Consider the following 26,028-nt stretch of genomic DNA (forward strand, 5'->3'; position numbering starts at 1 on the left):
GGTCAATCTGAGTTAACATTTAAACATACATTTTACCAAATACATTTAACCAATGATTCTAACAAAACAATTTCCTTCACATATATATGTATATACACATATAAAAAAAGGCCTGGGAGCTTGAGGGTCCTACAGTATCTTAGCTGTTCCTAGCACTGTGCTTTTCTGGACTGAGAGGTCTGAGGTCTTTCCAGGTATCTGTTGTAGCCACTCCTCCAGCTTGGGGGTTACTGCCCCGAGTGCTCCAATTACCACAGGCACCACTGTTACCTTCACTTTCCCGGCTTTCTCCAGTTCTTCTCTGAGTCCCTGGTATTTCTCCTGTTTCTCATGCTCTTTCTTCCTGAATATATATTTATATATATATATATATATATATATATATATATAACTCAGCCTGCGAAAGTGAACGCTCAGTGGCAGGGTCAAAACAGCCGAGCAGACCCACCAAGGCTGGAAACTGAACAGTACTTTAAAAGTATATGGGAGAAAGAGACAGTACATAACAGCAATACCTAGTGGCTGGTCTCTCTGAAAAAAGAACATAGCAACCTCCCTGAACAGAATCCAGAAACCATCACAGAGGCTAAAGAAACTCACCGCATTCCACGAGCACCTGGCAGTAAAAATGAACCAGCTGCTTTTCTGAGTCAGTTTCCATAGCCAGTTTGTAGATTTTTTGGCTGAGGGGGTTCAGACCTATGCAGAACAGCAGTGGGGACAGTCAGACAAACTGTGGCCTGTCTGTCAGGTAGTCAGTGATCCATACTCGACGGTACCATGATTAACCCATACTTACCATAGTTTATGTGACAAACAAAATATATTTTGGACGAATTCTGACTTACCCAAGTTGTGACTATAATTAAAAAAAGAGTTGGTTGACCCAAACACAGTAAACTAGACTTAACTTTGACTAATCTACTTGGAAACCAAAACCAAACAAACCAAGACTAACAGTATAAAACCTAAAACCACAGGAAGCAAAAAGAGTGACGACAGACAGACAAATAAGTCAAACTAGTCTGAAGTACTTGTAGTTTAAAAGGATGTGAGATTTTTCTGCACCAAAAAAGCAAAACAAAAAAAAACGTTTTTTCATATAAAGAGTCAAGATATGATTCATAACCCCTATTAACAATAAAGTCTGTCCAACACTATTGGACTTCAGCTTTGATCTGTTTGTTAATAGAGAATCCTCTCTCCAATAGGTCTGAACCCCCTCAGCCCAAAAGTTGTACAGACTGGGGCCAACATCACCATGATGTCATTCATGTAGAGGAGGTGACTGATGTTAGCCCCATTTCTGAGTCGGTATCCATAGCCAGTATTGTTTATTATAGATAGAGCCCTTTAACCCTTGTGCTATCTTAGATGACCTCACGCTTACTTTGATGTGTTCTTCCTACCATGACAAAGGTGGATAAAGGTGGAAAGATTTCATGTAATCCATGGACACCAGTGAAGATCACAAATCATTGAAGAAGGGGCAGTTCTCACTTTGTGATATCACAATGTGAGGACTTGGGGTGTTTTTTGTGAGGAATGAACATTCTAAAACACTTAAAAGCTCAAAAAATGGTTTTGCATGATATAGACAGAGTGAGAGTAATTTTGGCAAAGCAGAATTTATGTCAAATGTAAAAGAAGAAAATTATTGAAAACAATTTATTTTCAAAAATATTAATTTTGTCAATAACAATAGTAGTTAGGGCAAGTGTGGCTGTAAATCCGGCGCTCAAATACATCTGGATGTGGATACATCTGGATGTTTGGACTCCTCTTCACATTCTCTACTTATAAAGACCAGATGGTTCATCTGTGCCTTAACCCAGAAGACTCTGCAGGGTGGAAATAAAACTTGTCCACCCTAAGGTTAGTTACATGGAATGTGCAAGGAGCTGGAACCAGAGAGAAGAGACTGAAAATAATGACAAATTAAAAGATCTTAAAACGGATTTTGCGTTTCTTCAAGAAACTCATATGTCTAGTTCAGCAGTGAATATTCTCGCCACAGCACTTTCTGAACCTATTTTCAGCTTGTTATAATTCTAGACAGAGAGGAGTAGCAATTCTGATAAATAAGGAAGTTAAATTCACCGAAGCCAACACAGTTATAGATCCAGAAGGAATATTTATAATAGTCACTCTTTCCACTCAAAATATGCAGCTATGTTTAGCTAATGTGTACGCCCCCAATGTAGATGACCCTAAATTCTTTCATTCCTTCTTCTCTGTACTATCAGAGCATGCAGACAAACATGGCAGTCCACAAACACTGTTAAACAGTACATGGAGGATTTTGGTCTTTGTGATATTTGGAGATCATTCCACCCCACAAAAAGAGCTTATAGCTTTTTTTTTCCACTGTTCATCAATCATACTCCAGGCTAGATTATTTCTTGGTTAACAGCTTTTTGTTGAGCATAGCTACTGAAGCACAGATCCACCCCATTACTATCAGTGACCACGCACCAGTTTCCCTGACTCTAAAAAACAAAACATCACCATCTTCATTAAGGAGCTGGAGATTTAATACATCGTTGCTCAGAGACCCTAACTTTATCGATGTCTTTGCTAAAGAATGGTCCTCATATTTACAAAATAATGACCACTCAGGAATTTCCTCATGCCTTTCAAAGGAAGCCAGGAAAGCAGGGATGAGAGGCAAAATAATCGCCTTCTCATCCCACAAAAAAAGAAAAGAAAACTCTAAACTAGTGGATTTAGAGCAAAAAATCAGACTGTTAGAGGAAACCTACAGCAACTCTCCGGATGAACAAACTTTACAACAAATAAGGAAAGTAAGAATCGAATTAAATTAAATAACTGATCAAAGAACACAGTTTTTATTACAGAGACTACGCTTGGAGAGGTTTGATCACAGTAATAAATCTGGGAAATTTTTGGCATGTAATAGACCTAACGGGAAATGCAACACATGATCCAGCCGCAATAAACTCTGTTTTTAAAACTTTTACCAATCCCTCTACACATCCCAAATTGATCCTTCCGACAATGACATCAGTAGTTTTCTCAATAGCATAGATTTGCCTGGACCAACGGAGGAACAAATCACAGCCCTGGAGTCCCCTATTACTGAAGAAGAGCTACATAAAGCATTAACCAACATGCATAGTAAAAAAGCCCCAGGACCAGACGGCTTCCAAGCAGAATTTTATAAAGAGTTTTGGCCAATTTTAGCTCCCATTTTTCTAAGAATGACAATAGAAATTAAGGAAAACAATTATCTACCTCCAAATATGAACTCTGCCAATATTATTTTACTTCTGAAACCTGGGAAAGATCCCACATCACCATCCAGCTATCGACCCATTTCGCTGATTAATGCAGATCTTAAAATATTCTGCAAAGCTTTGGCGGGAAGGCTGGAGAAGGTAGTTCTTTCTCTCATACATCCTGACAAAACAGGCTTTATAAAGGGTAGACATTCATCCACTAACATGCACAGATTAATCAATCTCATACAACTATCAATAACCAAGAAGCAACCATTGTGTCACTGGATGCAGAAAAGGCATTTGATCCGGTCAACTGGAAATTCTTAATGGCCACCTTGAATAAATTTGGCTTTGGAAAATCGTTTATTAACTGGATTCTCCTAACGCTCGTGTCAGAACAATTGATCAACCTTATAAAACCTTATAAACAAAAAAATGATCCACTTCCCAGCTTGGCAAGCAGGTGGCATAAAACAACTAGAGCACCTAATTATTGATAGAAGATTCATAACTCCCCAGGAACTTCAAGACAAACATGGAATAAATAACTTCTTGGAATATCAGCAACTTAAATCAATTATTACTAAAAAGTTTAAATACAGAGACAACGATTTAAAACCACCAGATGCAGTTACCACTCTGATTAATTTCTCAATGAATAGAACTCTCTCCAAAATATACAAACTATAATGTAATTTAGATAATAATATTTCACTTCCAACAACAAAATGGGATGCGGATTTGAGCATAAGCACAGATGGAAGCTTCTGGTCAGAACTATGTCTAAACACCTTTAAACTGACAAAAATTCCAAATCTGCAGCTAATCCATTTCAAAACTCTTCACAGAATTTACTACACTGGACAGAGGATGTTCAAGATGGTCTCAGTAACTCAGACATTTGTCAGCACTGTGACAGTAATCTACCTGACAGTTACATGCACGCACTGTGGTTCTGCACTCCTGTCCAGGCTCTCTGGCAGCAGGTATGTGCCGATCTATCAATCTGGCTTAAAGTTTCAATCACGGCTTCACCGTCACTTTGTGTGCTTGGTGACATGAGTGCCATCGATGTAGAAGGAGGATTAGGCTCCATCATTTTCATAACTCTTTGTATTGCTAAACAAAACTATTTTAATAAATTGGAAAAACAAGAAAAATATAAACATAAGTCAACACAGAAATCTGCTGCTTGATCATATTGGTTTGGAAAAAATGTCAGCCCAAAGTTCAAGTAACTTTGAAAGAATTCAGTCTCTGTGGTCTCCTGTGGCTAACTCCATGACTTAGGGGGTGGGGGGACCTGGTCGTCGCTGCTCCTTGCCTTTCTGCCGTGGTTCGGGGTGGGGGTCGGGGCCTCCGGTGCCCGGCGGGGGGGGGGGGGGGGGGGGGGGGGGCTACGTTGGTCGGGGGGTCGGGTCCGGTGCCTGGGTGGGGCGGGCTGGGGCGCCGCGTGGTCCTCTGGGCTTTGGTGTGGGGGTGCGTGGTGGGGGGGTGGGGGGGTGGTCTGGCTTGGCTTGGGGGGGTGGTCCCTTTGCCTGTGCTGGGGGGGGTGGCGGGGGGCCCTGCACGGGGGGGGGCGGTGCTGGATGGGCTGCCCATCTGCACCTGGGGCTGGGATCGGCCCTTCCCTGGCTCTGGGACGGGACGGGACAACCCTCTCGGGGCCCCAGGTCGCTCTGGGTGTCATCCGCTTCGGCTGCGGGGTCTGGGGTGGGGTGGGGGGCTTGTTGGCCCTGTACTGTGGGGGGGCGTTTTGGGGGGGAAGGGGGCCCACTATTGGTACGGGGCGGAGGGTTTGACGGGTCGGGGTCTCCGCTGAGGCAACCGGCGGTTGCACCGGCCTGTTGGCTGCCTCGGTCCTGTCGAGGCATGACCAGAGCTCTTCTAGGGCCGGCGTTTGGGGGTGGGGGCCTGGGCTTGCTCCGGGGGGGGGGGGACACTTTCTGGCTCCTCTCTCTCTGTGTGGGGTGGGTGGTGCCAGCCTGGGGTGTCGGCGCCTCTCGGGGTGGGGCCCCTGGGCTGGGTGGGCCTGGCCCCTTTGCTGGGGGGCTGGGGGGCTGGGGGACAGCTGTTTGACCACCGGGGGACAGTCTACCAGCTGTCCCCAACTCACCCCCTTCCTCATATAACCTCATATTAGGGTGAGGCGGTGGGGGGTTTAGCCTGCGATGCGCCTTGGAGGGGGGGGGGGGCTACTTGGCAGTGGCCCCCCTCCAATGGTTGCCGTATGGAGTGGGCCCCCCCTCTTTTGGTTTTATTTGCACCTTAGACATGTAGGGTCCTTGGTAGGGGGGGTGCTTGGACATCACTGCCAGCAAGCAGCAGATGTCCTCCTAGCACCCTACCCGCCAATTTTAACCGCACCTCAGACATTCAGGACCCTATGGTGGGGAGGGTGAGGGGACATCACTGTGAGTAATCAGGAGATGTCCCCTTAGTGCCCTACCCGCCAATTTTAACTGCACCCCCCTTCGTACACACACCCCTCCCCCCTCAATATATACATTCCAACATAAACACACACACATGCACACACACACCCTCTCAAGCACAGATACACGCACACGCATTTTGCAAGGGCCCGGCGGTTCTTTCTCCGCGCGGTGGGGGGGTTTACATTACACCTGAGCCGGGGGTGTTCGTGTCCCTGGGGGTGGGTCCTGGTCCTTGCCCCTGAGCGCTGGGCCCCGCCAAATTTCCTACTGTGGCCGAGTCTGGTCGGGCCATATTTACAACACCCCTTGTGGGCCCCCTTTTTTCCCCGGGGTTCCCCCCTCCTGGGCGGGGGCGGCGGGCCCCTACCTTGCTCCTCCCTGGACCAACCGTGGGCCGGGTGGGTGGCTGCCTGGAGTGCGGAGCGGGTCTCCCTTGGGGGGTCCTGGCTCGTACCTGGGGTTGGGGCGGGGGGATGCCCGGAACTCCTGGGTGGTGATGGGGTGCTCGCCTGGGGCTGTGGGCGTCCTTCTCCGGTGGGGCCCTGCGTTGGGCTCTCCCGGCGCGGCGGGGGGGCTGCTCTCCTGGTTGGGCTGGGGCGGCGCTCTCTTTCCCTCCGTGCCTCCCTGCTCTCTGGCTCTGGGGGCCTCGCGGCGGTCCTGCTGGCCCTGGCCTGGGTGGCGGATTTGGTCGCCCGGGGGGCGGTTGTTCCCTGCCTGTTCCCGTGTGGCGTTGGGTGGATTCCGGCTGCCGCTGCTGCTGTGGCGGGGGTCTTGGGGTGGGGATGGCTGGGCACTCTCCCTCCTTCTTTTCACGTTCCACCATCCATTTTAGAAGAACATAAACACTCACCTGAGCACAGGTTTGCAACAGTTTGCATGGTTTAATGACTGAAATATTTAACACTGGTTGGTTTGAAGGCATAAGTATGCCTGTGAACACTATCTGTTTTGTGTACATGTCGACATGTGGACATTTTTGCAGCTAACAGGTGTGTTGATAACATTTCAGTGTGTGTGTGGACAGGCCCCGCCCTTTTTGTACTACATTTGAACCTTACCGTAACGATAAACAACCGGTAAACTTGTAGCTTTATGCTTATCCCCCCTCCTCCTATTATCACCCTCCTACCCCCATCTCTCTCTAACATCCCTCCCTTTTCTTCCCTTCTTTCCTTTTCCGTCCGGTCCAACACCCAAGATTTTCAAACATGGTTGAAATTAATAAAGTTTGGCCTCAATTACAAAAGAGGTTTATTCAGACATACCTTTTGGTTTGTCTGAAGATTAATAACCCCTCTTGTTAAGTAAAATATGTCCAACACAAGAGGCCCTCAGCTCTCATCTGTCTGCCCAGCTGTTGGACAGGACAAGTAAAAAAAAAAAAAGAACAATTGATCAAACATCTCCAAGCTTTAACTTTGACCAGGTGCCGTGCTGGGTGGCTGGTTGCCGTGGCGGGGGCTGGGGGGGCTTGGGGTTCTGGGGTCGCCTGCCCACGGCTGGTGTTTCGCCTGCGGCTGGTTGTTTGGTGCTTGGCCTGGCTCCCCGGGGGTCGGCGATGCATCCACAGCAGGGGTGTGCCCAGTTAAGGAGTTCCCTTGTTTTTATTTTGTTATTTATTTTTTATTATTATTATAATTTTTTTTTTGTATTTATTTCTTTATTTTATTTATTTTATTATTATTATTATTATTATTCACTTATTTATTTATTTATTTTAAATCTATTTTCGGTTCTTCATTTATTTATTTTCTTTTTAGGAGGGGGAGCGGGGCGCCCTGGAGGGGCGGTGTGCTAGTCCCTTAGGGAAGTCAGGGCATGAATGGTGGGGCTGGACCCCGTGCCCCTCGGGTTGGCACCGGGCCCCTTCCCCATGACTGTCTCTCGGCGCTGGCTGCCTCCTGACTGCCTGGCCGCCCTGGGAGGGGGGGCGCCTACCGCAGCCGGCTGGGGGGCCTTCTTCCCCCGGTTATGCCCATCCACCTGTTCTTCCCCGCTCCCACCCAAACAAACGTTGCACACAGGCACATAGGGCTCCGGGAACTGGATGGGTGGGTCATGCTGGCGGGGCTCACTGGTGGTGTCTCTCTCTGTGGGTCGCCTCGGGGCCCACCCTCCATTCCACTCCTGATTCATCTAGGGCAGGGGTGGCTCTTGGCCAATAAGAATGCAGCTCTTTGCGTTTAATCATATTTTCTATATCTTCTTTCTCTTTCGGCTTTTCCCATCAGGGGTCGCCACAGCGAATCATCGTTTTCCACTTCACTCTATCATGAACATCTTCTACCCTAACATTAGCCGACTTCATGTCCTCTGTTAAGACATCCATATATCTCCTCTTTGGCCGTCCTCTTGCCCTCCTGCCAGGCAGCTCCATCTCCAACATCCTTCTACCAATATATCCACTATCCCTCCTCTGAACATGTCCAAACCATCTCAGTCTGGCTTCTCTGACTTTGTCGCTAACACAGGCAACATGAGCCGTCCCTCTGATGTACTCGTTCCTTATCCTGTCTAACCTGGTCACTCCTAAGGAGAACCTCAACATCTTCATCTCCGCTACCTCCATCTCAGCCTCTTGTCTCTGTCTCACTGCTACCGTCTCTAACCCATAGAGCAGAGCTGGTCTCACCACAGTCTTGTACACCTTTCCTTTGAGTCTTGCTGACACTCTTCTGTCACACAACACTCCTGACACTTTCCTCCACCCGCTCCAACCTGCCTGCACTCGCCTCTTCACCTCTTTTCCACACTCCCCATCACACTGAACTGTTGACCCCAAGTACTTAAACTCCTGCACCTTCTCCACCTCAGCCCCCTGTAACATAATGCTTCTACCTTGATCCCTCTCGTTCAGACACATGTATTCTGTCTTACTACGACTGACCTTCATGCCTCTTCTTTCCAGAGCAAACCTAAACCTCTATAGCTGTTCCTCCACCTGCTCTCTACTCTCACTGCAAATTACGATTACGATTTCATCCGCAAACATCATTGTCCAGGGAGATTCCTGTCTTACCTCGTCTGTCAGTCTGTCCATCAGCATAGCAAACAAAAAAGGACTCAAAGCTGATCCTTGGTGTAGTCCCACCTCCACCTTGAACTCCTCTGTCTGACCTACAGCACATCTCACCACCGTCATACTTCTCTCATACATGTCCTGAACTACTCTGACATACTTCTCTGCCACTCCAGACGACCTCATACAGTACCACAACTCCTCCCTCGGCACCCTGTCATACGCCTTCTCTAAATCTACGAACACACAATGCAGCTCCTTCTGACATTCTCTGTACTTTTCCATCAACATTCTCAAAGCAAAAATGGCATCAGTGGTGCTCTTACGGGGCATGATAATCATATTTTCTATATACTGTGCCTCATTTCATAATTTTCTCCCTCTTAAACCACACTCAAACCATCAGAGGGTATTAGAAATAAGTAATAAATAATAATAAAATAAATTTGGCAGTGTGTGTGTGTTGATGCTGCTCCCGACACATATGTGACCGCAATTCATTTACGCAGGTTACGCCCAATGCCGGAAAACATAGATAAACATTTGATGTGTGTGCAGACTGTTACCCTCACGGTCAAAAAGGTGAAATTCAGAGGATAAAGATAAACACAGGACGTTTCTAGGAGAATGGGAAGAGTCTTACTTTTTTACTGACCAGAATGGCGTCACGATGTTTATTATTATGAGCTTTTGAAAGCAGTAATATAGTTCATGGCAGAAAATAACAAAACGTATCCCGGAGAAAATAAAACTCTTCCTGATCATCTGACACAAATTGTCTCCAAGTTGAAGCTTTCCAAAGCGCACGTTCAAAATGCCAATCATCCCACTTTCCTTCTTTGAGGAGCTCACAGCAGAAAGCTACAATCTAAATGAATAAAGCGCAGAACGTGACGGTAATGCTGGACGGAAACGACCGCAGATCACTTTTCTCATGGATCCTTTAATGCAGAGAATGACTGCCTGAGATCCCTGCTTGTCACTGACGAGGCAGCGAGAGAACCTGATTGAGCTGAAATCTCTCTGAAAGAAGGCCCTGTTACATTTTGGAGAACGGAGAACCGTGTGTAAAAGAGCTGCTCTCAAGCTGCTGTCGATGTTCTCCTCAATGTCTGCCAGTCGCTGTTTATTACATTGAAACACGTGAAATCAAGGCATCGGTCCGTTCTGACCGACACTCAAGAAAAGGAACCGATCAGAGACGCTACAACTGGCCCGGGGGTTAGCCCCGCCTTCAGCCCCTAAGACTCATGGGAAGAGGGAAATCTTAAGTGTAAAACCATGAGCCAGGGAGCTATGAGCAGAAGTCAGGTCCATGCTGTTTGGCTGTTTGAGTCTGTGTTCAAGTTACTGTGCTATTAATGTGGATGGGAGGGGTGTGAATAACTCAGCCAGTTTAATGGTTACTTAGCACTTGTTGTTTTACTACATTGAAGAATGAACTGTGACATTGCAATGTATTAACGTTTAATAAATTATTAGCTTTTTGATGCAAGAAGTCAGTCATTCAATTTGAAATAAAAAAAACATAAAATAGCAAGATATTCTACTGAAGGTAAAAATTAATTTAAGTTGCACACAACTGAAATGTAATGTGTTTATTGTGTTTATTGTAAATATGAATCACTCAGACACCAGAAGGATGCTCTGTCCAGATGTTTGTGGATTTGTTGGTGTTAGGGTCATTAAAAGAGGAATGTTGAGATACAAAGAATTACCAGTTAAATGCTGTTGGATGAAAAGTGAAATATTCAGTTTTTATCATCGTAAATCTGACTTCAGAGGAGTCAGTGCCTCACCAGCCATCAACCTCACCGCCCGTCACTGAGTAGTAGTATGTGTCAGAGAGAGGCAGAGAAAAGAGTGAGATAGAGAGAGAGAGAGAGAGTGTGTGTGTGTGTGTGTTTGTGTGGAGGGGACTAACACAGCAACTGTGTTAACTCTGGCTAAGCTGCATTTGATGTGTGTATTGAGGGTGGACACTTTCCTTGAAATAAACAAGTACAAGACTTGCTGTTGTTTTGTAGGGAGAGGAGTGTGTTATGGAAAATAACACGGCTTTAATTGCGTGTTTGTGTGTGTCCGTCTTAGCAGATCAGTGTGTGGTGTGGCTCTTTGACTCTCACGGTGAAAAAATTCGTCTCTTGATGTCAAACTTGTTCGCCCCCCCTGATCTAGGGCCTTGTTGCGGATGGTCTGGTGGAGCGGTGCACAGTGAAACATCCGTGCTCATCTTTCACTGGTCCGCCCCACAATTTTAACTTCCACTTTACACACACGCACTGCATGTTAGCAGCACACACACAGCAAAGACACACCAATCACAGAGGGACTCCTGGTCTGGCTGGGTCGGATCTGGTTCCCCTTATGAACACACGGTGCACTCTGGCAGCATGCATGTATCTCCATGTGCACGTGCACACTGCCACACTGCTCCCTGTCTGCTTCATCCCTCCTCCTAACCCACAGTGTATTGATGGACAGATGTCTCCCGCTCGTCTTCGTGTCAGAATTTCACCTTTGGCGATTTTTGTCTTTCCAGCAGATCTGGTATAATTGTTACAGCTTAAAATAATAACTTATTCAAATCAGTGCTTGTATCCCCACTTTCTCCACCTCTCTTCCTTTTATTCTCTTCCACCCCCCCCCCCTTCACATTCTTCCCCTCTCCCTCCCCACACACACTAAATGTAACAAATCAATAAAAAATAATAAAGTAACAAAAAGGGTTTTTACAAATTTACACTCTGGTTTCTCAAAGTTATATAACCTCTTTTGTGATAGTAAAACCTGTCCAACACAAAAAGGCCTGCAGCTCTAATCTGTTTGCTCAGCTGTTGGACGGAACAAGTTAGAAAAGAAAAGAAAAAAGGAAAAAAAGGAAACGAAACTTGAAGAGGAGCACACGAAGCAGAGTTAACTCCACCCACTTCAACAGCATCCAGGAACTGCTGACGAGCCAAGGTAAAGCTTAAAGCTCTGTTTGCTTCTCTGCCGTGTCCACCCATCTGCTGAGAAGAAAACCACTGTCTGCACAGTTGAGGCTGATAAGCTTGAATATCATTTTTTAACCTATTCATGTGGTAAGACTGATCATGACTGTGCAATTTTACTTTAGGTTTGATTTTGTTACATCTGAGACTGAATTTTATGCATGTAACCCTTGTGCTATCCTAAGCACTTTAATATTGGGAGTTGGGTCATCTAAACCCACTAGACAGTGCTCTGAACCTTTTTTCTTCAATGATTTGTGAACCTCACTGGTGTCCATGGATTACATGAAATCTTTCCACACGTCAATGTAAGGGTGGGATCATCAAAGATAGCACAAGGGTTACATGTTTTCCCTTTAAGACAAGATCAAATGAAAACCAACAAATGTAATTTGGTAAAGGCTTCTCCAGCTGAAAACGAAACACAAGAAAATTGTCATTTCACTCGGCTTGTGCAATCTAGCAGAAAGAGAGTTTCCTCTCCATTTCCTTTTTGTGGTTACTTCTGGCAGGTCTAAAGAAATGTTTCACAATGAAAACAAAAGGCTGATCAGCATTTCTAGAAGCACGGTAAAATATTTGGGGTTTTCAGAATGATTTCCATGACTACATATATTTAGCGTGTTTGTGTGTTTCTATGACTATTTTCTGAAGCATGTGGGTCCACCTTTACTTCATGGGGAGGGCTGACTTTGAACCCCAGCAAAAAGCGGGTCACAGGTTGCAGCTACAGCGATCAGGCATGAGTAGCAGGAGGAATGAACTGTAAACCATTTGGAGCCAATGATATACCAAACAAAAAGCTCATTTTTAAATGGTTTAGTTTTAGATCTTTTTTAACCCTTGAAAACATTTTTTGTTGTTTTTCTGAAGTCTTTGACAAATCCAAGTAGGGTAGGAGCTTCTCTGAGCTACATTCCTCTGTGGTGAGAGCTGGAGCTGAGCTGAATGTGTCAGACAGTCCTTGGTGGAGCCCTCCGTTAGCACTCAGGGCTCTATAAGAACTACTGCTGGTGCACATGAGTGAAAAACCACATGGGCCACGTGTTCTGCTACGCTTTAGCTAGTCATCCCTGCTGGAATCCAGTCTGTCCACATGTGAATCTGTCAGCACACAGAAAAGAGACCAAGTTAGGACTTTGCACCAGGTAAGACCTGCTTTGATCTCTAATCCTACACTACTTTAAGATCAATCTGTGCTTTTATGCTTTTGGAGAAAGCTAAAAATCTGCATTTAAAGTGCATGCTAGCCACACAAACTATTTTCTAACATGAAAAAAAATCAATAGTCCCTGCTGTTATCAGCATTAACGTCTAAACTTCAACAGTTTATCACCAGCAGTTTCATGAGTCTGCAGTGTTTCTACACACCCCATGACTTTTGGGTTAAATCCAACCAAGCCAGATTTGAAATCCCAGCAAATTTTATTATTTCATTCAAGAAACCACAAAGATGCTTAAAGGCCTAATAGATGAAGAAAAAAATAGTCAAAAAACAGTTATCTGTTATTAGTGATTATGATTTGATTTGGTTTTCCGCCAAAGGGCAAACTGCTGGTGTGTCCCTTTTCTGTGGTTCTTGAGGTAAATGCCTCAAAAATGGGGTTTGTGGTGCAGCATCACAGCGCAAAGATCCAAAACAATGTCGACTATCTTCTACAGAGCATTGCAGAATTATTATTTAACCTATGCAGAAAGTTTATTGGGGTTTTGTTTTCTTTTTTTGCAGCCTTGAGAAATATTTAGCAAGCATTATTTTATAAAACATGAACTAATGTGTTGCAGTTTAGCAACATGAAAATTATTTAAAAATGAATTTAATCCCTTTGGTCTCTAATGTTTGGAAGCAGGTTTTGTAATTTTCCAGTTGACCCTTGGCTAAAACCCTGAAATATGTTTAAAAGTCCTGAGATGGTTGGAAAGAATTCAATCTGGCTGGACGATATGCTACTTGGAAAAAAGTCTATTTAGGAGATGGTGAATGTGGTTAAACCAGATGGTGGTTGGAACACGGCATTGATTTTACATACAATATTGGGTGAAGCTTTCTTCAGTTCTGTGCTTTGATTCATACGTTATGTACATTCAATTAAAATCTTTATACAATTTTTTGACAGCTTTTTAATCTGATAAAATGATAAATGTTTGATCATGTGGTTGCTCAGCAACAAGCTTTAGGCTGCCTAACGCCAGCTGATCGTCACATTTCAGCTGCCTCTGATTGTCAGTTCCAATCGTCCACCTCTATTCCTGTCTCAACTGTATGAGTCTTCTGCGGAGAACTACTACCATCTTTATCAGACCACGGACCAGTTTCATGTCAGACAATATTTTCACGGTTTGGCCTGTATTAGGCTGAAGTGGGCTTCCCATTTTGATTCTTTTAGCCTCCATTTTATTATCATCGTCTGACAAATATTTGCAGCTGGTTTCAGTTGTATTTGTTAACTAGACTTTGTGTAGAAATCATTTACTTTCTTCCACTCATCTGAAACCGGGTCTCAGAGACAGCAGTCTGAGGAAAGATGACCAGACTTCCTTCGTACCGGCTGACTTCTCCAGCTCCTCTGGGAGGACCCCAAGGCGTTCCCAGGGTAGCCAAGAGACAAAGGCCAAATCCAGTCATCTACGTTAGCACGTAGCTTCCAGGGCTGAGAAAATACATCTGATCGGTTTTATAACTTCAAAACATCACCGGGAGTTTGCCTGCGCGCCACAACCCCAGGCCTGGCTCCAGAGTGCCGCCTCAGTGATGCCAGTCTGGACAATGAAACTTAGTCTTGTTTGGTACTCATTAGGGGGTTTCTGAACCTTCATTTGCCTGGTAGCTTAGCTCCTGGGATCATCCAGCTCTCAAACCCCTCCACCACATTAAGGTGGTGGTTCACAGAGTAGACCATTACAGTATGATCTAGATTTCCCCATAAACCCATAACTCTCAAAGTTAGAGCCAAAGAAATCAGACGCCAACTTCAGCCTCGTCCGAATTTTCAGCGATGGATTAAAAAAAAGAACTATTGTCATCTACAAATACTAATAAACGTGCATCCACCCTTTGAAAAACTTTATTATCAGCATCCTTTTTAATATTTTGAATAATTTTTGTCCCTTAAAGGCAGTTTTCTTTATTTCTTCTTCCTTGAAGTCAAAGTCTTTTCTTCTGTTTCCTCACAGGCTCTTTTCTGTCAAAAGAAACATTCCAGATACAATTGTTGTTGTTTTTTTTTACATCAGTGTGTTAATTTAAGATATTATTTGGTTTCTTATGTGAAAAACTTCATTTATAATTCAGATGATGGGGTGGATTGTATATATTTTTTTACTACTGAAGTTTGGAGTCAGGTTTTGTAATTGCCTAGTTAACCCTGGCGAAACCTCTAAAAATTGGGCCATTCAAAAGTCCTGACAAGGTTGGAAAAGAATTTAGTCTGCCCGGATAGTATGCTAGATAGGTCTAACTTTTAGTCAATAAACCAGAAAAACGCTGCAGGTGAGAAGCTGCAGGTGAGAAGCTGTTGCAAGATAGCGTTGACTTTGCATAGACGTCACTACGATGAAGGAAGTTAGAAATCTGTCAAGCAAAAAGAAGGCTAAAGGAACCAATCATGGTCGTCTTCCAGCACACCAGTTTTAGTAAATGCATAGTGCTTGGAGCTGCTGCACTTCCTAAACTTTTGTGTCATAATTTACAAACAAAGCAAAACTGCTATCTACTGCAACCCAGGGGGAAGGTTGGGACTTTAAGAGAAAAATCTATATGCTGTTACTCCAAACAGAAGAAGAAAAAAGAGGTGAGTGTGCGTTGTCTATACACACTGAGAATGACTAAACGCACTATTTTATTTTTTTCATATTTTGTTGCCAGAACCTGTTGATTTGGCTGATTGGTTGATCACCATGAACAATCCTCTCACAATGTTGTCATCACGACATGGATCCATCTTTCTATTCTTGGCTCTGTGTGTTTTGACCATCCTGTTCTACAACAAGCAGTGGCTTGAGGTAAAGAACACAGTAAAAGTAAACTTTAGTAAAAGCTATTTATTAGGTAACATTCTGGAAAAGATGGTGTGGAGGACATGCAGGAGACACGTGGCGGAAACTCAGACATAATTATCATTTTATGACAGACCAACAAAAGATAAAGATGCCTAAACCAGAAACCAGGGCCTATATCATGCAAACTGAACTTTTATGAGCTTTTAAGTGAGTCATAACATTAATTCCTCAAAAAGACAACCCTAAAGCAGTATTTTCCACAAAAACAAGTGAAAGGGCTGCGAAAATAACTCATATTTTATTTTTAAAAAATCAATAGTGTGCCAAAGATAATCCATTATCATGTATCCAGAGAGAGGAGCTGTGGTTTGGATGAGGAAGTCTGGAGTGACAGGAGAAGATTGAACAGACTGATGGATTATGTTAGACAGGAACCTTTGTGGATCCGGATGTTTGCAGATGACACTGTGATATGCAGCTCACCGCTCCCCTAGGGGATGGGTCAAATGCGGAGAAGAATTTCCCATTGTGGGATAAATAAAGTATCAATTATTATTATTATTATTATTAAAGGGACGCCTAGAGGTGAAGAATTGGTCTGGAAAGGAAAGGAATGAAGGTCAGCAGCAGCAGTACAGAGTATCAGTGTGTAAATGAGAGAGCTAATGAGGAAGGGTGAGCTTACAGGGAAAAGAACAGGTGAAGAGGCGTCTGCAAGCAGGTTGGAAGGGGTGGAGGAAGATTTCAGGTGTGATATGTGTGACTCAAGAGTGTCATGAAGAATGAAAGGAAAGCAGCCATGTTTTTGATTAAAAGACTGATGCAGAGGCAGGAGGTAGAGCTGGAAGGAGCAGAGATGAAGATGTTGAGGTTCTCTTTGGGACCAGGATGGATCAGAATGAATCTGTCAGAGGAACAGGTCATGGTAGATGTTCTGGAGATAAATGCAGGCAAGAAGATGGAGATGGTTTGGACATGATGAGAGGAGGAACAGTGATGATGTTGGTGAAATGAAGATAAGGTTGGAGCTACAAGGAAAGAGGAAGACCAAAAAGGAGGTTCGTGGATGTAGAGAAGGAGAACATGAGATTGGTTGATGTGAGTGAGGAGGATGAAGAGGTGAGCGTTAGATGCAGGTGAGTGATTTGCTGTGGCGCCCCCTAAAGGGAGAGCTGATAAAAAGTGTCTCTCAACATTTTTAGAGGAAAATGCTGACAAAATTATGTAGTGATACAACAAACAGTAATTTTGATTATCTGTTGAGGGTTAATTTTTATTATCAATCTAATATGTTGAAAAATGTTCTGGAAATTTAAGAAAAATAATCTGTGAAAATACACAATTGTTCTTTCGTCTTTATGAAAGGGATTTCTTTTTTAAACAAATTAAAAGTGTTTTCTGTTGTCGTTCTTTAAGGTACACTTTGAAGCTACTGGATTGTATTGGATTGCAGCCAATGTAATTAAACACATTAGTTTTTAGTTGTCAAGCTATTTTTCCCCACTTGAAGGGGAAAGCATCAGATGGAGGTAACACCAGCAGGTCTCTGTTTCTTTCAGCTCGTGTGTCAAATCAGCGACACTTAAATCCCCATGTGCGAGCTGACGTGGGCTTAATTGTTTTTTCACCCGTTGCAATTGAGCTACTTTTGCAATCATGTTTTTTCTTTTTGAAAACTTTTTCTCAAATATTATAACTCACTTCTCAACCATTCACTTTCCATTCTGATTTTTTTGTCTTTAGTTATTTTTAATTTATACATACAGTACATGCACATTTTTGTGTGTGAAAAATGTTGACCTAATAGTATCAGAAAAGTACAGTATTCCAACTAATCCTTTTACACTCTCCAACCCTTCTTCTTCTAGAGTCAGAATGAACAAATCCCCGTTTTCATGGCGGCTCCCGTCAAACCTGCCCAGGTGAAGAGCTCCCTGCCTACCCATCAACAGCCCTCAAAGGAAGCTGTTGAGCTGGACTTCCTGAAAAACGTAACTGCTTGGCCTTCAACTCCACCTCTACCACTAAACTTTTCTTGGAATGACACCAGTGATCCACGGCACAGCACCGTCACTATTCTCCCAAAGAGAGGAGGGGGGCAGTGGCATGCTGGAAATGAGCTGGAGGTTGTGATAAAGATGTATAATTTCCACGGTAAGCCAAAGACATCTGGAGGAGATTTCCTACTGGCCCGGCTGCACAGTCCCAGTCTTCTGGCAGGTGTGGCAGGAAAAGTGGTGGACCATCTCAACGGCAGCTACTCGGCTCTATTCCCTTTACTGTGGGAAGGAAAGGTGCAAGTCCAGGTAATTCTAGAACAAGAAAGGTGTCTATTCAGTCTGTTTAGACTGTTTACATAAAACATATGGACAGAATTCTCAATGAACGAATATTGCAGTTCCTTCTATCACCACTGGAAGCTGGTTTCAAAAGACAGCTTTCAACAAAAATGGACTTGTTATTCATGACATTTGTGAGGAAAGTGGTTGACATCCATCCTTTTTCTAGACCTACAGACGGTGATTAGAATCAGATTCTGCATCTTCATCATGCAGAATCATATTGTTAATGCATATAGATATAAATGTGGAGTCATGTGTGACATTTGTAACATTTGAATCACACATTGTCAGATAAATGCTTCTAGACATTAAAGAAAAACCCAATTAGAAACAATAGACAACCACAAGAATCAAATCTGGTGCCAAATCTGGTGGTTTTTGTTGTGGTGCTGCTGCCGTGACTGAGTCCTTGACCGGTGGCAGTGGAGGTATTTGTTGTTGACGTGGTGCTGTGGTTCTCGGAACACTGGCTCGGTCTTTCCTTACTGTCTTTTCAGGGCCCCGGCCTCTGCCTCAGAGCGTGGAGGAGGTTCTTCACTAACTCTCTAGCTTCACCTCTGTTCAGGTGTGGGCCCTTTCCCTTGAACAGGTCCTTTCGCTATCAGAGTACATTAAAGTTTTCAATGTAATGGAGTCCTCTGGAAGCAAACTCTCTGGACAGCCATGTATTCAGCTGAAACAACCGGCTAAAATTGAGTGACATCCCATCAATGTTAGGAAGAGGTCCACTGATGAATACTTCAACCTCTACTTTGTCAATCACTTCAAATAACTTTATGAAGTCTTTTTTCAAGTGTTCAGATTGTTCTTTTCTGATATCAACAGCACCTACATGGATAATTAATCGTTTAACTCCTTGGTACAAGACTTGAGATAAGAGTCCTGTAATCACTGGAACAGTAGAACTCGGGCAGCAAAAAGTTTGCATTCTTCTGTGGCTTGCTCCACTGATATTTCCATCTCCAAGCAGCAGCGTATCTCTGACCTTGACGTTTAGCACAGATTTTCTTTCTGCCTGTGCTTTGTTGTTAGACATTATGATGCCTATTCTGCGAACTTGATCCAATTTCAATTTCTTTCTTTAAATTCATACTGTGATAGAGGTAAGAATCAGTTTGTAAGCTTTATTTCAGATGTTAAGATAAGATAAGAGATAAAATAAGATAGGACTTTATTGATCCCCGGAGGGAAATTCAGTTGTCACAGCGGCCAAAACAAGAAATATAGCAGTTAAAAAAAAGAAAGTAACATTGACTAAGAATAAAATTGTAATAAAAGAAAGTGGAAGTGAAATGGCACGTCAAAAATAACAAGTTAAGTAGTAAAATAACAGCAGCGGTTTCAGCAGTTCTAAACTGTGTTGTTGTTTAGCCTGACTGCTGTTGGGACGAAGGACCTCTGGTATCGTTCCTAAGTGCACTGGGGGTGCAGCAGTCTTTGGGTGAACGAGCTTCTCATGGTCTTTACGGTCACATACAGTGGGTGCGAGGGGTTGTTCCGGATGCTGGATAGCTTGGTCAGCATCCTCCTCTCACCTACAGAGTCCACTGAGTCCAGGGGACAGCCCAGGACAGAGCTAGCTCTCTTCACCATGTCAAGTTTCTTTTTGTCCCTTTCATTAATTCCTCCGCACCAGCAGACCACAGCATAGAAAGTTGCTGATGCAATGACAGCCTCATAAAAGGTCTTGAGTAGTGGCCTACACACACCAAAGGACCTCAGTCTCCTCAGGAGGTGGAGGCGACTCTGACTCTTCTTAAGCAGGACCCTTGTGTTATTTGACCAGTCCAGTTTATTGTTGATGTGAACACCCAGGTACTTGTACACATCCACCCTCTCGATGTCCAGTCCCTGAATGACCACCGGAGGAGAGAAGCCTTTTTGCGGAAATCAACCAGCATCTCATGTCGTCTCTATGTCGTCTTTTCGCTTTGGCTTCACACGTAGTTCCTCCGCACAAAGTTTTGGAAAGGACACAATATGAAGTCTATGTCACTGTTAGTTGTCACATTTGTGGGAATAGCAGTTTTCTTACCACTGGATACTACTGCAAGGGTCTCGTGAAGTCCATTTTCAGATTCTAGAGCAAGTATTCATGCTTGTGGTTCCTTTATTTCTTGTTAATAGATCCGACGGCGTTCACAGTGGGAGTTTGTATGTCTTCCTCTTCCGGACATGTCACTGGCACGTTTTCCAGCCAAAATCCGTTGTTTAAATCCAAAATCCACTTTTCGTTATTGTTTCGTCAATGTTTTAATATTTTGCTTATCTGTGATGAAAGGTCACAAACTCTGCTCCACTCTGCACTCTCATCTCCAAGTGAGCTTGTATTCAACCAACAGTAGAGTTATGAACTTGTTGTAACAATTCATTTCTTTACAAAAACAGTTTTGTATGTTTAGCCCATTTTTTAGGTAGCAGTCTGCCCAATGTTCAAATGTAGGCATCATTTAACAGGAATGTCAAGTTAATTTTGATGGACAGTTGCAGGTTATGACCCCAACACTTTCCTGCTGAAGGAGAACCCAGAAATTTCTTGTTTCCACTTCTTTAGACTAATAACTGTTTTCCCTAATGGTTAAAACACAAAATAAATCAGGGTAACCAAAAGCCACGCAATGATACGTTTTTAACCCTTGTGCTATCTTAGATGACCCCACCCTTGCATTAATGCATTATCCCTACCATGACAAAGGTGGATAAAGGTGGAAAGATTTGTAATCCATGGACACCAGTGAAGATCACAAATCATTAAAGAAAAAACGTTCAGAGCTCTGTCTAGTGGGTCTAGATGACCCAACTCCCAATGTTAAAGTACCTACGATAGCACCAGGGTTAAATGGACTTATCTTTTGTCAAAACAATGCCCAGACTGTATTACTATATGGGAAATATGTAACAGCACTTCACATATAAAGTCATTCCACCTTAAGTGAGCGTTGATCTTGTGTTTTCCATCAGGTGATCCTGGTTCACTCGAGTGAGGCGGTCACTGTGCTCCAGCAACTAAACCGTATGCAGCCTCACAGAATTTACTTCCAGAGTCTCTTCCGCTCAGCCTCTCTGACTGAAACCACCACCTGTAACGTTTACATTAATGCAAGTCAGCAGCAAGTGTGCAACTACACTGACCTGCACACAGGTGAGCAGTGGTTCTGCTACAAGCCAAAGAAACTGAGCTGTGATGCCCGGGTCACTCATGCCAAGGGAGGATTTAGGAAAAACATTACACATCAGGAAGAGATGCTTTTTCAGAGGTGAGCTGGACATCTGCATACATTCTGTCAGAATGGTGTAAATGTCTTGAAGTCCACATAGATTTTTTTCACGGTCTAATTTTGTACAGAAGGTGATGGAAACAGCGGTACTTCTGTTTCTCTGTGACCCAGTTGATCTAATGAATCTAATCTTGTTATTTCATCTTAATTTGTTATTTCTTTACATTCACCAAATGTTTTTTAAAATGTAATTTAGACTGACTCAAATCTCTCAAATGACTTTTCCTGCTGATTAGTGCATGTGACCTGTGAAATTTCCTCTGCTTTAATTCAGTGGCGTCAATATGAAGGTCTCCATTCCTCCATCAACCCATCCCAACATAAGTGTGCACCCAAGAGAAGGTAAAACCTATCCGTCTCTCTGTTGGGTTTTCTGGGTTCAGAGAACAGCAGTCCGAGCTCCTTCTCTGACCTCCTACAGCCCTTTGAAAACAGAGATCCAGTCGCTGTAGTGTGTCCTGAAACTGTTTCAGTGACAAAAACACGAAAGAATAAATCCCCTTTACTTGGCATTTATGGTGATTAAAGTCTAGAAACACCTCAATGAAATATTTTTACATTTTAAATAGCAATCAGGAGACTAGAACAGAAATAATGAGTTTTTCTGGCAGTTCATCAGAACCACAGGCTGTTAGTCTGATCCACCAGATCTTTCCTTCATTCTGTAGGTCACAATTAAAGACTGAAAAAGAAAACTTCCTGCTTGAGATTCAGATAATGAGTTATGCATTAGTTACATTTACTGAGACACGTAAACTGATCAACGTTATCTGTATGTATGTATACACCATCTGTTATTGACCTTTTCCTTCCTTTCAGACCAAACCAGGGGGATCGGTGACATTGTGAGGACAGAACCTTCTGGTTATTACTATCATGGTGCCTGGAGACCACTAGATGGAACCAAAGTACACCAGTTCAATTCCTCCACAGCAGTCAGTCAGTGTCTGAGAGGGAAGGGGCTCCACCTGTTTGGAGACTCCACCATCAGACAGTGGTTTGAATACTTCATCGCATCATTTCCAGGTATTTGTCCATCAGGGTGGGGTTTTCTCATAATTGAAATATTTTGTTACAAACCTGTTTTTCTTCAAGATCTCAAGAATTTTGACCTGCACAGCTCCGAACAAGCTGGACCTCTCATGGCCTTGGACTACCCAAACAATATCTTGGTGACTTACCGCTGCCACGGTCCTCCTATCCGTTTTGCTAATATTCCTGTGACTCAGCTGCGTTACATTGCCAATGAACTAGACCACATAGACGGAGGCCCCAACACTGTCGTAGTCATTGGTGTCTGGTCGCACTTCAGCAGTTTTCCTGTTGATGTTTACATTCGACGTCTACAGAACATCCGCAAGGCGGTGGTGCGGCTGCTGTCCAGAGCGCCACGTACGCTGGTGGTCATCCGGACCGCAAACCCCAAAGCTTTGACCGTCTATGAAACACTGACCAACAGTGACTGGTATTCTATACAGGGTGATAAGCTGCTGCGGGCCGTCTTCAAGGGACTTGATGTCCATCTGGTGGATGCTTGGGACATGGTCTTGGCCCACCACCTGCCACACAACCTTCACCCACAACCACCCATCATCAAAAACATGATTGATGTTCTCCTGTCCTACATATGCCCTCCACCAACAGACCAAACCAGGGTAAATCACTAAAACAGGCAAAACTAGAAGAACTGGGCTGTGATGTTGAGGAACTCTTGCACTTTAGGACAGAATACCCTCTACGGTGCAATAGAACCAAGGCAGGGTTAGAAATCCAACACAAAGCACTGCGGTGATTTTAGACCTGTGGATGCAGCAACGTTTACACATTACTTATTGGACAAAGTTGTCCATGAAGTTTTCAACAACATACGTTCTAGTTTTTTTCTGAAGGGTTTTGATGTTTTTTTGTTTTACAATGAGATGTCGCTTGTCAACACTGCATCAACACTTTTATCACTCAGTCTCTGAGTGCCAAAAGGATTGTGAGTTGTGAATCATGGGATTTTTACTTTATTCAGTAAATTTTTTAACTTAATGTATTTCTGTTTTACAAAAGAAGAGAAAAACACACACACCTAAAAGTTTGAACAAAACTTAATGCAACTAAGAGCACAATGTTTACACTGTAGAGAAAGTCTGGATCTTGCAATGCATTCTGGTATCGTATCACTTTTTTAAACTATTGCCGTGTATTTCTTGAATATCTCATGTTTGTGAAAAATTTGTATTTCTATTTCCTTAAAACTGTTTTTAAACAACTTTTATTTGGTAATTATTGTCTTAACTTTGTATGCATTTTCTTATGAATGTTTTAAGGGGTTTAACTATTTATGATGAAATAATATTTTTATAACACTGTTTTGATTGTGTTAGTTTTTGCACTCATTTCACGTTTTTACAACAATCTGTAAGGATGAAGTGAGTTTGAGCATTGAATAAGATGAAGAGCAGAAAGGCACGTGGTCCTGATGATTTACCTGTAGAGGTATGGAAGTGTCTAGGAGAGATGGCAGTGGAGTTTTTGACTGGGCTGTTCAACAGGATCTTAGGATGAGGAGATGCCTGAGCAATGGAGAAGTGTGATGGCACCCATTTTGAAATGAACTGAAGCAGGGGGGCTCCAGGAGACCAGTCTCTGCACAAACCTCTAACAAAACATATTAAAGGTTTTGGAGATACAGTCAGAGAGGCCAGACTTAGATGATTCGGACATGTCCAGAGGAGAGACAGTAAATCTATTTGTAGAAGGATGCAGAGTCTAGAGCTGCCATGTAAGAAGAGGAAGGCCAAAGAGGCTTATGGAAGCAGTGAAGGAAGACCGAATAGAAGAGATGATGCAGAAAACAGGGTTAGATGGAGGAAGCTGACTGCAGCATTAAACAATTATTATTAAATTATTATTATTAACATCAGTTTGAAGCACACTTATCCAAAATAACTACTGTGACATGTCCTATGAATCCAGTTCAATCCCACCTGGGGGAACTGAAAAAGAACATTTCTGTGTGGAGTTTGCATGTTCCCCCTGTACATGCGTGGGTTTTCTCCAGGGACTCCCACCATCCAAGAACATGCTTCAAGTTACCAGGATAGGCTCTGGTGACCCTGAAAGGGACAAAACAGAAGAAAATGAATGTTTTGCTGTTTTAATAAATTGTTGTTGTGATCTTTAAACGTTTTTGTTTTGAGTGATTTTATGATCTGCTTTGCACTTCAGGGCCACCATAAGAAAGTAAACTCAAACAGCTGAAAATACGTTCATGTTGGCACCAAAAGAAAACAATTAAAATCACATTTTGGCAACAATGGCAGCACTGTTAGTGTGGTTTTACACAAAAACATACATCAGCGGTAGATTTCGATCTTTTGAGAAAATGGAACACACCGTTGTTGCGAATGTGGTGAGTGTTTTGTGAAGTACTTGTAAGGCTGTGTACAGCTTATGTCGTGCGGGTGATGATGTCACATGGTGCCTTTTCCCCACACTTTAGTTGTCTTTGAAGCGTTACTCACAACAGCCCTAATGGGTGAATATGTAGACAAAAATTATGCAAATCTGCATGGAGCCCACATTTGCAGCATAACCCACTCCCTTACACCACAGGCAGTAGAATTCGAGGCGGGGGGGGGTTTAAAATGCCTGCATCACCTACTTCTCCCTTACGTTATCCTTGTGTGTTGACCATTTTTCACCCATACGGGTAGTTGTGACTAAGACAAAAGAACAAAAGTGACACACATGGGAAAGTCAAAAAGTACTTCTGGCTCAGCCTAGCTTCAGTGCTCTCCAACATTACTATAAAAAACTAGCAGGAAAACCAATCATTCTGAAGTAAAAAATATATTTTTCTAACATGATGGAGACCAGGGAGTGGATCCGGAGGAGAAAAGACACCGATATCCAATCCACTTTATTTATATCGCACATTTCTCAAACAAGCAGTTTTCAAAGTGAGATATTGCACCTATTACCAAAGATATGGATGAATTGATTGGTCGGTCAGTCGGTCGATCAATCGATTGATTGCCCGATCGATCGATTGGAGTCACTCCTCCAAACACAAGGCTAATAACTAAGCCAAACCAAACCAGCTAGCCTGGAGGAGATCCTAAAATAATTAAAAAAGCTTCCAACGGAACAAAGAGTGACAAATTTCAGAGATCCAAAGAAACTACCTGAAGGCCAAAGCTCGATTAGAAAATCCTAAAACTCGTTTTAATGACGTGGAAACAACTCTGCGATCAACATCAATGCTGCTAAGGCAACTTCTACAGTGGTAGGATGGTATGGAAGCTAAGTTAACAGAGCAGGAGGCTCACGTACAGAGAGAGAATATTAGATATCATATCATACCGTGTCTGCAACACCACAGTCCAAACCACACTCCATCATAGCCAGGCTCTCAAACTTCAGAGCCAAGGAAGAAGTGATAAAGAGGCCTCGCAGAAGAAATAAACCATAGACAGCAATGACCACTTCTTAGTGGACCGCGACTAACCCCCAGCAATCTAGAAAAAATGTATGGAATACAACTAACCAAAGAAAGTCCTGAAGGAGAAAAAAATCAGATTCCACACCCCTCACCCTGCGACAATTGGCGTATTCTATGAGGAGGGGGTTCGTCTATATCAGACCGCAGCAGAAGCTGTAGCTGACATGTCATCGCGGGGGCTCCCAGTCACCGTCCTCCCATCGACCCCTACCAGCATGAGCTACA

General features: G+C 43.4%; 2 protein-coding genes across 4 annotated transcripts in view; both read left to right on the plus strand.

The window, feature by feature from the left end:
- The window catches only part of LOC101155075 (NXPE family member 3), a 78,009-nt gene that overhangs the window by 19,027 nt on the left and 32,954 nt on the right, over nucleotides 1-26,028 (plus strand). The window lies entirely within an intron of this gene.
- Nucleotides 11,948-24,484, plus strand: LOC101155316 (NXPE family member 3). Of its 3 annotated transcripts, none has more exons than XM_020714051.1 (7): nucleotides 11,948-12,840; nucleotides 15,558-15,694; nucleotides 17,560-17,997; nucleotides 20,995-21,290; nucleotides 21,586-21,653; nucleotides 22,131-22,337; nucleotides 22,407-24,484. In XM_020714051.1, exons 2-7 carry the CDS (start codon nucleotides 15,590-15,592, stop codon nucleotides 22,976-22,978), a joined length of 1,686 nt encoding a protein of 561 aa, XP_020569710.1. In that variant the 5' UTR covers nucleotides 11,948-12,840; nucleotides 15,558-15,589; the 3' UTR covers nucleotides 22,979-24,484. The 3 variants fall into 3 exon arrangements, with proteins under 3 accessions (XP_020569710.1, XP_020569711.1, XP_020569706.1); XM_020714047.1 differs by lacking the exon at nucleotides 11,948-12,840 and adding an exon at nucleotides 12,849-15,483; XM_020714052.2 differs by lacking the exon at nucleotides 15,558-15,694.

The sequence above is a fragment of the Oryzias latipes genome, chromosome 23 (genome assembly GCF_002234675.1).
Source record: "Oryzias latipes chromosome 23, ASM223467v1".
Lineage (NCBI taxonomy): Eukaryota > Metazoa > Chordata > Actinopteri > Beloniformes > Adrianichthyidae > Oryzias > Oryzias latipes.